Here is a 12,952-nt window from a genome sequence, read left to right on the forward strand (position 1 = left end):
CCTAAATTACATCTCTTCAGAGTGCACATCCCACACTTTTCTGTGGGCTCCCCTGGAGTAGAGGGTTTAAGTCTTTCTTGGGTAGGAAGCTCCGTTGGAAATTTGACCCCAAGTGGAAGCAAAGAATGAGCCCTGTGGCTGCCATTTTGGTGAGAGCCTGGGGCTTTTAGGTGAGTGCAGGCATCACTTCATTGAACTTGGTGGTTGAATTAAGGGTCATGAGAGGCAGGCAGGGCACAATATCACCCGCTCTCTTTCTTGATTCTGTCCCCAACCCCAGCGAGGTGGCCTCCCATCCTTTAAACAGGCCCTCCCTGGGGATCGCTGGCTGCCTCTGTGCAAGATCAGAGGAAAGTTGTTATGCCAAGACTCAGATGACAGAAGCTGGCGCGCTGAGAGTTTTCTCCAGCAGGGGAGGAAACACCGCTGACAGAGAGGGTCTGAGTAGGTCAACAGTGTGTTGACTTTTTCCAGTAAGAATTTCAAGCCTATCTCTTGGATCTTGAGCCAGACCTTAATGTTTAGCCCCAGCTGGCTCCCCTACTATGAAAGCTCCTATTATTTGCAAACTTCAGCTTGTAAAAGAGTTCATCAGACCGAACTAAAATGACCACGGCAATCTTGAACACGTGTGCTGGACTTTACAGCGTTCTGCACCTTGACCCCCATCTCTCGAGTCTCTGAACAGCCTGGTGGGGTGAGAATTGTTACCGACGAGTGAGCCCAAGGCCAAAGGGAGCACAGGGACACGGTGGCCATGAGATTTGATTGGTTCCACTGACACAAAGCCCAAAGGTCTCTGTCAGTCAGGAAGCTTCCGTAGAGTGGTCTGATTGTGAATATCCTAAATGCAGTTCTGGGCTTAATAATTTTATCATCACATCAGAGAGAGGGAGAATATAGGGGTGCCCTGTAATGTGGCAGGTTGCTTGGGCGGTGCTTACATTTTGGCTGCATTTTGGGATTCTCAAAGTGTGAGTCACTAACCACCTGCCTCAGAATCACCTGGGGTACCATTCCAGACCCCTGACTCAGCATCGCGGGAGGTGGGACCTGAATCCGTGTGCACAATAAACATTCCAGGAGATGCTTGGGATTCTGTTATCTGTGGAGCAAGGGGATGAGCCGTATTACTCTCTGGATGTGAAGGGTCTGGCTTGTTTTGTTGTTTTTGGACCATATACTATATTTTATTTTATTTTTATTTTTAAAAATTGAAGTATAGTTTATTTACCATGTTGTGTTAGTTTCAGTTGTACAGCAAAGTGATTCAGTTATATGTATACATATATATGTATATATATTCTTTTTCAGATTATTTTCCCTTGTAGATTATTACAAAATATTGAGTATAGTTCCCTGTGCTATACAGTAAGTTCTTGTTCTTTATTTTATATACAGGAGTGTGTATATGTTAATCCCAATCTCCCAATTTAGGGACTGGCTTGTTTTAAAGCTGCATTTATGGGACATGGGAAGTGTATAATCCTGTTCCTTCCTCCTTCATTTTTTTGGAGGGTAACTCTTTTCTTATCTCTATCAGTCCCAGCTCACCTCAGAAAAATGGTGACTGATGTGGAGATAGATGGCATTAGTTCTGACTTTTCTAAAGTCCTGTAATTCTTGTCTGAGCATCTTAATATGGGAGAAAGGTGAGTCCTAGGTCTGGCTCAGAAGCAGCTGACTGCCTGGTGTACAGATTTCTCCATGTAGAGTCAGAAGGAAATTCAGCCTCTTTATCTGTCCAGCCATCCATCTATCCATCCATCTATCAATTCATTTGTTCAAGGTGTCCAATATGTGCCAGGTGCTTGGAGTATAAGGAAAATAAGACACGGTCCTTGTGGGGACTAAGTCTAATTTAGATAGGAGCAGAAGTGTAAGAAGAATGGACCTGACAGTGGTCAATTTCATAGACATTTAAGATGGTGTCGAATGTGAGATGTTAAAAAAAAGAAGGAAATGTAAAAACCATTGTAGGTAATGCAGAGAAGCCTTGCACAAAGGGCAAAAGACAAATATCTTTCTATATTACATAGTTCTTCAAAACACAGAGTTCCCTGGATTTTAGCACTTGCTTTGAGATAAGCCTGTGGATCATTCTGCAGTGGGATCCTTGCTCGCCCATGAATCAGCAACCAGATGTCGACACCAGAGCATTAGTGATCATCTCTAACCATTCCTGCAACTTATTCTAAGGCTTTAACTTTGAAACTATGATTTCAAGGAAAACTCTAAGTCAGAACATCCAAGAGACATTTTCCAGCTATATCTCTGGTTCCAAAGTGTGGGAAGGCCGTTGATTTAAAAGCAAACCCTATCTTCCTTCATAGGAAGTCTGTTGTTTTAATATTTTTCTAATGACTAGCATCTAATAAAATAGCACAAATTTACACTGAGATGCTACCCACGTACTCAGGGTTGAGTGACAGACTTTCTTGAATAGCAATTCACATTTAAGCTGACCAACGTAAATGTGGTTTGACTTCAACGTGGTTCAGTAGGAGAAGTGAAATGCTGGATGAGGGCTCTCTGGGACACCCGTGCAGTTCCCACAGCCCATGGCTAGGCGGCCTGGTCCCACAGGACTCCCTGATGAAGGTGAGGGTCTACACCTGTGGCAACTGAGCCCTTGAAATATGGCCACTGTGACTGGCGCTATTTAATTGTATATAATTTAAATTAAATTAAATTTGAATTTAGACAACCATATGATATGTAGTAGAAAGTTACAGCTAGGACATGGCTATGAAAAATCAAAATGGCTTTTCTTCTCTCTTTCCTTCTCTCCCCAGCTCTCCCTCCCCCTTTTTTTTTTGACTGCGCTTTTTTATTTGGTCCAGATATTAACATAATAATCACAAATTTTCTTAGTACTACTAGCTTGCTTAATTAGTACAATGTATTTTGCACAATCACTATTTCAGCACCCTATTTAAAGTAGTGTACGTCAAAACTCTTTTTAAGGAAAATGTCTTTGCTATCAACAACTTGTAGAACACATCATCGTTGCAATTACTTTCTGGGGGAAAAAAACCTTTACATTGTTAAAGTACTACTAGACACATTAATGTAAATAAGATGAAAAGAACTTCAAAAGTGTCACAGTTGTTTCCATTCCTAAAAATAAGTTGGTGACGAGCCATAGCTTGAAACAGGTGAGAGTAGGTGAGAGTTTCAGTTATACGTCCGTTAATCTCTGTACAGATTTGAACAAAATAAGCAGCAAGCGATATCCCGGCTCCTTTTTTTTTCTGCTTGCCTTGCCCCACCTGATCCTTCCTCTCTCCCACCTCCATGACTACTGGATAGAACAAGAGGGCAAAGTAGACACTAAGGAAGGTGGCTCCCAGAGAGCCATGTGAGGGGCAATTACTAGAAGAGAAGCGAATTGCAGGTGAGGTGTGGGTGGCACTGGGGTGGAGACTTGCACTAGGTTCCTTTGGGAGTGACTCTTCCTCAGTTTGCTCTGATTTCCTCTGGGCTTTTGACTCTCCGTGGGTGGGGACATGGAAATGAGAACCAAGGTCACCCTTCCAGTCTTGTCCAGAAGTAGCTGCTCAATAAGTACTTCTTTTTTAAAAAAATTATTTTATTGAAGTATAGTTGATCTACAATGTTGTGTTAATTTCTGCGGTACAGCACAGTGATTCGGTTATACATATATATATTCTTTTCCATTACAGTTTATGACAGGATATTGAATATATAGTTCCCTGTGCTATACAGTAGGACCTTGTTGTTTATCCATTCTATACGTAATGGTTTGTATCTGCTAATCCCAAACTCCAATTTATCTCTCCCCCATCCCCTTTCCCTTTTGGTAACCATAAGTTTGTTTTCTAAGTCTGTGAGTCTGTTTCCGTTTTGTAAATAAGTTCATTTGTATCATTTTTTTAGATTCCACATGTAAGTGATATCATATATTTGTCTTTCTCTGTCTGACTTACTTCACTTAGTATGATAATCTCTAGGTCGATCCTTGTTGCTGTAAATGGCATTATTTCATTCTTTCTTATGGCTGAGTAATATTCCATTGTGTATATGTACCACATCTTCTTTATCCATTCATCTGTTGATGGACATTTAGGTTGTTTCCACGTCTTGGCTATTGTTCATAGTGCTGCTATGAACATAAAGGTGCATGTATCTTTTCAAATTAGAGTTTTGATTCAGCAATCCCACTCCTGGGCTTATATCCAGTCAATAAGCATTTCTTGAATAAGTAAAGGATGTCAGAGCATGGAAACCACTGTTCCAACCTCAGGGAGTTGTGGCCCAGCCCAGCTTATTCACCTCTCAGGAATTTTAGAGGGGTTAACCAGAGAATGCTTGGACTGTGTTACTAGGCTGGTATTTATTGGCAGCAATAAACACTGTAATGGAAAATACTGTAGAGCATTGAATATTTAAGCACACCGAAGGGAACTTGGCCTTTGACATCTGGCTGTAGCAGATTGAATAGTTACAACATTGTTGGAAAACATAATCTAATTTATAGTGTGGCGGAATCAGTGATTACATACCCTTGACAGTGGCAAGCATCACTAAATTATATTTTTTTCTTCTTTCTACCTTATAGACAGTATTGATAAACCAGGTACATCATTGCCTGCCTGGGCCATAGCTCTACTTGCAGTATCATTGTCATTGCTTTTGATCGTGATCATTGTTCTGGTTATAATGTTCTGCTGCTGTGTCTCCAGGAGAGAGAAAGAAGGTAATTTTGTTGTTGTTGTTCGTACAGATTTATATATATTTTTGAACTTTTGGTACAGGCATTTGCAGTTCATTAGCTCATCGGCTCTTTCAAAAGATATATTGGCTTTTAGAGTCCTTGAAAGGAAATGCATGCCATTCATAGAGAGGGAAAGGACTTTCTCAAGGAAGGAAGCCATTCCTCTGGGGCCTGAGTCAACCACCCCCAAGGAAGGCAGATCTTCACACTTTGAGAAGGTCAAGAGGCGGTGCCTTTCTCACCAAAGACACTGACTATTTGAGTTTTGTGTTTACTGCCAAGGATATAAGGCTGTCGCAATCTGTCATTTAGATGCTATGTTTTTTCTAGAATAATACCCACCTATCTGAACACATCAAAAGATTATTTTCTATTTTGTAGAATTCCGAGTCTCCTTTTGTAGGTGAATATTGGTGTAGTGGTAGAAAGAAAAACACGGTCTTCTGTTAACAAATATAGTACAAATAAAATAAATAAAAATAGTTACACATGTCTTCTAAATGAAGTCTTTTGAGATACTCCAAGATATATGAAGGAGTGGCCTTGTTTGGGAGCAGGCCAACATAGGGATGGGCTTATTAATATTAGGGTGGGCTTATTCTGGAGTTAGTTTGTGATTTCAGAAATCACAGGGACTTTGTCATATGGACAGCTCAGAACTTTCCAAGTGTTGAGTGTGTGTGTCCAACTTTGTCTTTCTTTCTCTCATGAAACCTCCACATACTCCTACTGAATATTTAAATTAAATATTTAATATTCAAAATTTAAATTCGAATATGAAATTAATTTTCTTAAAGTTAGAGTTTTGATGTTTAGCTACATGTCAGTTTAATTGCACTTTTAATTTTATTAACACTAACTGCCATTCGATGAGCACTTTTTGTGTGTCTGCCAGGCACCATGTTACCTAACTCTTTTACTCAGAATAGTTCTCTTAGTGAGATATTCCATGAGAAGTTCATGGTCCAGCCTTAACTAGGCTAATTGTCTAGCCTTAGCTCCTGCATGGGTTTGGTTTGTCCTTGGGGAATTAATTCTGTGCTATACCTTTATTCTTTAGGAAACAGAAGTGAGGAGTAGTAAATACCTGTTGACCCATATTTGATGGGAATTTGTTTTTACCTAGGAGTTACCCTGTATGCCACAGATGCGTTACTCAAAAAAAAACACTGGATTTTAATGAAAACTATGAATAACTTAAATTTTAATTTAGAACTGACTAGGATTGTTCATTGCCTTCAGATTATTATTTCTGACATTAGCTATTGTGGCATATTTGGAGAACATTCTGTTTATTTGGACTTCTGCATCTCTTAGGCTTTTGTCTGTCCCACACCAGCCTACTAAGAAGGTTTGTGGCCACACAGGATGTGCACCAGGGAGATTCTCTGATTCTCAGCTTCCTCATTTACAAAATGGGGATAAGTATTATCCTATAGATTGGTTATGAGAATTAAGTATATTAACATAATAAAAGTTTATGTGATCATGATCTGTCCTAGATTTTATCCTTCATTTAACTTTGAAAAGTTGATTCACAATGGACGCTACACTTCACCTTGACATAAATGTATAGGATCCAGCGAAGACTTGGATTGTCCCATGATAATTATTTCCATGCTTAAAAATATTAAATAGCAAGTGTTTTAAAGAGTATTTTCTGGTGCTCTGCTTTGTTGGTGCCTGGAGAATTCTCAGTACTCTGCCTGGTTTACTGGAGACTGACTGAGGACAGCTGAGGACCCCACTCAACGTGGCCTGGAGGCTTTGGGATCGAAGCTTCACAGGAACACTAGCGACATTCCTCTATTACCAGAGGGACACTAGATAATCTCTCCCCTTCAATTCAAAGAAGATTGCTTCTGAGGTTCAATATGAGCTGTGAATCAGTGGATGTTGTCAGAACTGCAAATAAGTGAGAACATTATCCAGAAAATAAGGAAAATGAATATTTTTTTGATCTTGATAAAGCTTGATGCATAGGAGCCCTAGATGGGATGGCAAAAGTGCAAAGCACACTGGCTTTAGTGCCAGATGGACGGGGGCTGCTGTGTGGGCTCTGTTACTCCCCATTGTGAAATGCTAGAGTCCCTCCAGTCCAAGAATTCATTGATTAAAAACATTAGCAATTTAATGAGAGCTTTTGGGGCATGGACACAACTGTATGAATTGATAACATTGGTACATATTGATTGAAAAAGTATTTCAGAACAAAAGAAATATAGTGCCGAGGCAATGAAATTCCTTATCTGTTAAAGACATGATTATACTCTTGTAATAGTATCTAGTTTGTTAAAAATATGATAATGCTAACACCTACCTCTTGGGTTGTTGTGACGATTAGATGAAATAACACCTTGCATAGCACTGGCATGGTGCCTGAACAGGTAAGTACTGAATGATTGACAGCACAGACTGGGAACACAGAGCATCTCTTCATGGTGAACAGTAGAGTCTTTATAACCTCAGAAATTAGATTCAGTACTCACTAAGTACTTACTGGGCACCTACTATATTTCAGGTACCCAAGTATCACAAATACTTATATTTATGATAGTGAATAGCGAGTTCTACTTTCCTTAAGCTTGGAAGCCATTTGATAGTTCACTGTTGGGAAGCTTAATATCTATTGGATCACAAACACTCAGTAATGTGAGTATTTAAAATCAGGGGACCTATAAAAATATATGAGATTTTATTTTCAGAATAACTATCCCGATTTTGCTAATGTGATTTTCTTCCTTTTTTTTTTTTGCAGAATCTAGTTATCAAAGTGAAATAAGGTAAGTAAGTTTGAGATCACATCAATTTTCTGAAAATAAAAAACAAATGAAAACCAACCAACACAGACACACAGAGCTGTGGGATTTTAGGATTATGTTACTCAAAATTAGGTACTAAAAATGGACAACTCTGAAAAACACGTATGCCAATCACAAACTCATAGGGCAACATTAATTGCAGAATAAAATAGGTGGGTTCCTACTGCCTAAGTTCGACTTGCTCACTTAGGAAAGTGGAGTGGAATTTTAGTTGGTGTCTGGCATTCGCAACTCTTTCCACAAGAGGACACTCTGTACTGTGACTGTTGGCCCTCCTGCTTTGAGTCAAGGCTAGAGATGTGAGGGCCATTTCAAGGATGTCAAAGAACCAGGCAGAGGTCCTGCTGGAATTTCTGGGGTGGTAGGGGCTGTGAGACCAGCTGGGTGGTTAAGGCAATGAAACTGACCAGGCAGACAGATTAGGAGTGTTCACAGCTCACTATTCAGGGCGGAGGGACAGAGAAATTCCTGCCATTCTCACGGCTGTCCAGAAGTAACTGTAAACACTTTTTTTTTTTAAATTTTATTTATTTATGGCTGTGTTGGGTCTTCGTTTCTGTGCGAGGGCTTCCTCTAGTTGCGGCGAGCGGGGGCCACTCTTCATCGCGGTGCGCGGGCCTCTCACTATCGCGGCCTCTCTTGTTGCGGAGCACAGGCTCCAGATGAGCAGGCTCAGTAGTTGTGGCTCACGGGCCTAGTTGCTCCGCGGCATGTGGGCTCTTCCCAGACCAGGGATGGAACCCGTGTCCCCTGCATTGGCAGGCGGATTCTCAACCGCTGCACCACCAGGGAAGCCCTGCAAACACTTTTAAGGTAACTATGTCAAGCACTTACTAAAACCAGTTTCAATGTCTGCAATATTTACATAATTATAAATACACTCAGGGGAAGGATTTTTAGACAGTGGTGATTTTGTTGGGGGTGTTAAAACCCCGTCTAATTTCAGTATTTTATTAGATAATTTTAATATGTGAAATGCTGTGATTTAAAATATCTTCTGGCTACATGTGGTGAAGGACGATGTATGTAATCATCATGTAACAGATACCATCCGTTTTCCCTCGACCCCAGTCGCTCCCTGGTGATAATGTGGTTCGCTCTCTCTGAGGGTGCCACAAAGCAGCAATCTGAAAATACACCTCCTTTGGGGCCTGACTTGGGGCAAGAGGAGAGGAAGGAAAACTGACCTCTGTAATGATACTGGAATTTCTCTCAGTTGCTATCACCAGCAGGGTGGCGGTCTGAATTCTTCTGTTCGTCATTATTGACTGTGTAATGTCAATTCTATTCTCTGGGATCTTAGGTGATTTCAAAACGTACTACAGTGATCAACAGCTATTCAAGGCAATGGGTAGAGAACAACAATAACGATGGCAATAATAATCATGACAAAAGTGACAGTAAGAGCTAGCATGAGTGCCTAGCATGCGTGTCAGGCTATTTTACACTTGGTGGAGGTGATCTTCCTTAATTCTCCCAATGATTTTATGAGGCTATTTTTCCATTTTGCAGATGAAGAAGCTGAGGGGTATAGGGAGGTTAAGTAATGTACTCAGTATCTCCTGTCCAGAGAATGGAAGGGTCCGAATGTGAACCAGCTGACCTTGCTCAGGGCCTGAGCTCTTGTCCGTGTGCAGCTCTCACCCTTAGATCCAAGTGCATTGGGCCCAGGGAAGAAAAATGGGGCAGCTCACTGGAGCCCCCGTGTTGCACCTGCTTCCCCTCCCACTGGGTCAACAGTGCTAATGCTAGCTGCTCACAGATTTCTACTGCATTAAAAGAACATGTATATATATTTCGTATATATATTTTTCCTGTAGGATCAATGCATGCTTATTTTAGAAAAAAAATCTTAAGTAAAGATAGTTTATAAGAAATGGTTTTAAAATCACCCCTAATTCTATTGCCCAGAAGTAACTGTTACCTAAGTACGTATATATTTACACACATGTGTGTTCACCAAGATACACACACGTATATGTTTTGTGAAATTTGGATCATAATAAACATCATTTAATATCTGTTTCTCCTCACTTGACACTATTCTGAAGATTATTTCTGTTGACAAATACTTGCCTACAATGTTTTTGTTTCATTTGCTTAATAAAGTTTTTTATTAAAATATAAGTATAGAAAAGTACACAAATCATGAGTACATAGCTTGATTAATTTTCATAACGCATATGCACCTGGACCTGGACTGCTGACGCAGAACTAGGACACCCCCAGGACCCCAACCCCTACTCGGGCTTCCATGAAATCATCTGCTGCCTCTTCCTCAAAGGTCATGTCTTCTGACATCTAACCCCACATCCCCAGAAGTTAGAGTTGTATAAACTTGATATAAATGAAGTCACGTGATATGTCTGCCTTCTTGAACTTCAGGCTGTGGGATCGATCATGTTATTGAACGTAGATGTCAGTGGTTTATTACTATATAATACCAAGTAAGGGGCATATAGGCAGTTGATTTTTCCATTTTACACTAAAGGGCATTTGGGACCATGATGAACATTACTGCACTAAGCGATCTCGTGTGTGTCTTTTGGTGACATGTGTACCAGTCCTCATTCCTGTTTTGCATTCTGTTGGGTATAATCTATTAGTGCAAGCTGGGTCATAGGGCAGGTATATGTTCAGCTTTAGATGATGTTACCATACAATTTTCAAAGTAGGTGTAGCAGTTTACACTTCTACCAGCAGTGTATGAGAGTTCTCACCTGTAATAATTTTTACAGGTGGCATGGAATTCCATTTTAGAGATGCATTGTCATTTATTTTACTAGTTCCCTACCTATGGCTGGGCACCTGTGTTTGCACTTTTGCTAGTATAAATAGCTCATGAATGAACATTCTTTCAGATAAATCTTTGCACATACCCTTGCATATTTCCCTTGCTTATTATAATCAGTTCTTAGTGGTTAAGCATAAATATTTAAAAATCTTTGGGTATCCATTGCCAAACTTCTTTCCCCTGGGAAGCTGCACCAATTTTTGCTTTATTTCAGAGGCTGGCATACTTCTTCTATCAAGGGCCAGACGGTAAATCTTTGGGGTTTTGTGGACCACATGCTCTCTGTCACAACTACTCAACCCTGCTGCTGTAACAGGAAAGCAGCCATAGACAATATGGAAGCAGACGGGTTCCAGTAAAACTTTATTTAAAAAAACAGACAGGGAGCTGGATTTGGCCTGTGGGTCATAGCTGGCCAGCCCTGCTTTATTTGGTCACTGGTGTCTGAGAGTTGAGTACCAACCACCTGGGGACTGGAGTCTATGGGCCTATCATGATAAAGTTCCATTTCTCCCCATAAGGGGAGGGTGCGAGACACAGGCCATCCACACAGCCGTGCTGGTGGCTGTGAGGGTATATCCCGTGGCTAGCCACCCTCCAGAGGCCAGTGCCCGAGCTTCGGCCTCGTGGTGAGCTCACCGTGTGTGAATGCTCTGGGTGGAGTAGTGAGACCCGAGCATCTGTTGCTGATTAACATTTGGCTTTTTCAAATGGTCTAATTCTAGGAAATCTGCAAATATGAAGACAAACAAAGACACTTCTGGGACAAAGTTAAAAAGCGGAAATGAAAACTATGGCTACAGTTCAGATGAGCCGAGAACCACAAGTGAGCGGCCGGGCGGGTGCAGCGGAAAGATCTGGAAGGGAAAGTGTCGGGAGAGAGGCTGGCCTATCAAACACCGGCTTCTGAAGGCGGCTGCCTTAGCGGTTGGCGGTCATTATTTGGGGAGTAATTTTTAGAAGAAGGAGACATTCCAGAACTAGAAATATTCTAGGAGAAGATAACAGTCAAAACCCACCTATTTGTCTAAAGTTTAAAAGAAATCGAGGTGGAAATCTAAGAGTTTTTTAAAAATAATTTTTTTCTCAATGTTTTCTCTCATTTTTTTAATAATATACTTTTTAAAAAATTAATTAATTAATTAATTAAATAATTTATATTTTTGGCTGTGTTGGGTCTTCGTTTCTGTGCGAGGGCTTTCTCTAGTTGCGGCAAGCGGGGGCCACTCTTCATCGCAGTGCGCGGGCCTCTCACTATCGCGGCCTCTCTTGTTGCGGGGCACAGGCTCCAGATGCGCAGGCTCAGTAGTTGTGGCTCACGGGTCCAGTTGCTCCGCGGCATGTGGGATCTTCCCAGACCAGGGCTCGAACCCGTGTCCCCTGCATTGGCAGGCAGGTTCTCAACCACTGCGCCACCAGGGAAGCCCTGTTTTCTCTCTTTTTAAAAAAATGCTTCTACCTTAAAGTGTGTGAGGAGGCATTTGAATACATTGAGGGTAACGGCCCCAAAACTTCAATTAAATCTGCAATTCTGCAAGAAATCTTTTCCTCTTCAATCTGACAGTCATAACGGGGGGTGTCTCTGAAACCACTGTCACTAGTGAGGGGCAAGGGTAGTATCTGAACCAAGATCCTTTTGAAAGCAGTTGAGAGAAAGAGAGATGGTGCAAATTACCCCTTAGAGGTTGGGGGGGGAGACTGGCCCTCACAAGTTGCCGACAAAACAAATTCCAGAGATAGATGTTTGGTTAATTGATTCTTGCTGAGAGGCTAGAAAACTTTTGTTCACTGAGATTGGGACTCTATTCTTGGCAACCCCATAATTTCCATTTTTCCGTGGCTGTCTCCTATGTACATTCCAAATTGTATGCTTCAGATTTAAAAGAATTCCACAAAGCATAGACAGTTTCCTTTGATAATCTGATCAAAGCCTCTTGCAGAATTTCCTGTGATAGAATATTTATTCATTAATATTTTATATGATTAATCAAGTAGCTTGACCAAAATCACGGCCCAAACTGAACCTCTCTGGCTCCTTTTTTTCCCCTGTGTTTATTTCCCTCCATGAGCGGTTAAAGCTATGGATTCATCTTGTCTCTGGATGAGACTAACGTGTCAAGAAAGGAATCGATTTTGAGTCCTTTTGCTACGTTTTAAATTTCATTAGAAAGACAAAGTTCTAAAAATATGTAAACTTAAAAAATACCCGTTTGTGGTTACAGATTATTGATGCCAGGGGTACTACTTAAAAGCAAAGGTATTTCTTTATGGATTGGAATTGTTAGAATAGGTAGTGTGGTTTTGGTCACTTGTGACGCTAAAATCGTTTTTCTGTTGCAGAGACTGCTTCTCTCCCTGCAAAGTCCTCTGAATCCAGTGTTCCAGAACAACGTGGCAGTAGGCAACCGCATCAGGTGACTCAGACCTTCCTCTCCCTTTTGGACTTTTTTTTTGCTACTTAAAAACCCTTCCCCCGTGGTAGGTGATTACATTACATTCATGATGGACAAACGTGGCCTTTGCTCACCTCCAAGTCAACGGGACAGCATGGAGGAATGGGGCTGGAACACGTAGTATCTCTTTGTAGTGGGTTTTTGG

At 41.0% G+C, this 12,952-nt stretch overlaps 1 protein-coding gene across 12 annotated transcripts in view; it reads left to right on the plus strand.

Annotated features, from left to right (window-relative positions):
• Positions 1–12,952, plus strand: part of IGSF5 (immunoglobulin superfamily member 5) — a 189,666-nt gene that overhangs the window by 22,752 nt on the left and 153,962 nt on the right. For 7 of the 12 annotated variants that reach the window (XM_082458859.1, XM_082458857.1, XM_082458856.1 and 4 more), the window contains 4 exons: positions 4,583–4,720; positions 7,497–7,521; positions 11,080–11,281; positions 12,695–12,768. In XM_082458859.1, coding sequence (XP_082314985.1) covers positions 4,583–4,720; positions 7,497–7,521; positions 11,080–11,281; positions 12,695–12,768 — 439 coding nt within the window. The remainder of the gene's footprint in view (positions 1–4,582; positions 4,721–7,496; positions 7,522–11,079; positions 11,282–12,694; positions 12,769–12,952) is intronic. The other 5 variants (XM_082458861.1, XM_082458862.1, XM_082458863.1 and 2 more) reach the window with 3 other exon arrangements.

The sequence above is a fragment of the Balaenoptera physalus genome, assembly GCF_965194825.1.
Source record: "Balaenoptera physalus genome assembly, chromosome: 4".
In the NCBI taxonomy this organism is placed as follows: Eukaryota; Metazoa; Chordata; class Mammalia; order Artiodactyla; family Balaenopteridae; genus Balaenoptera; species Balaenoptera physalus.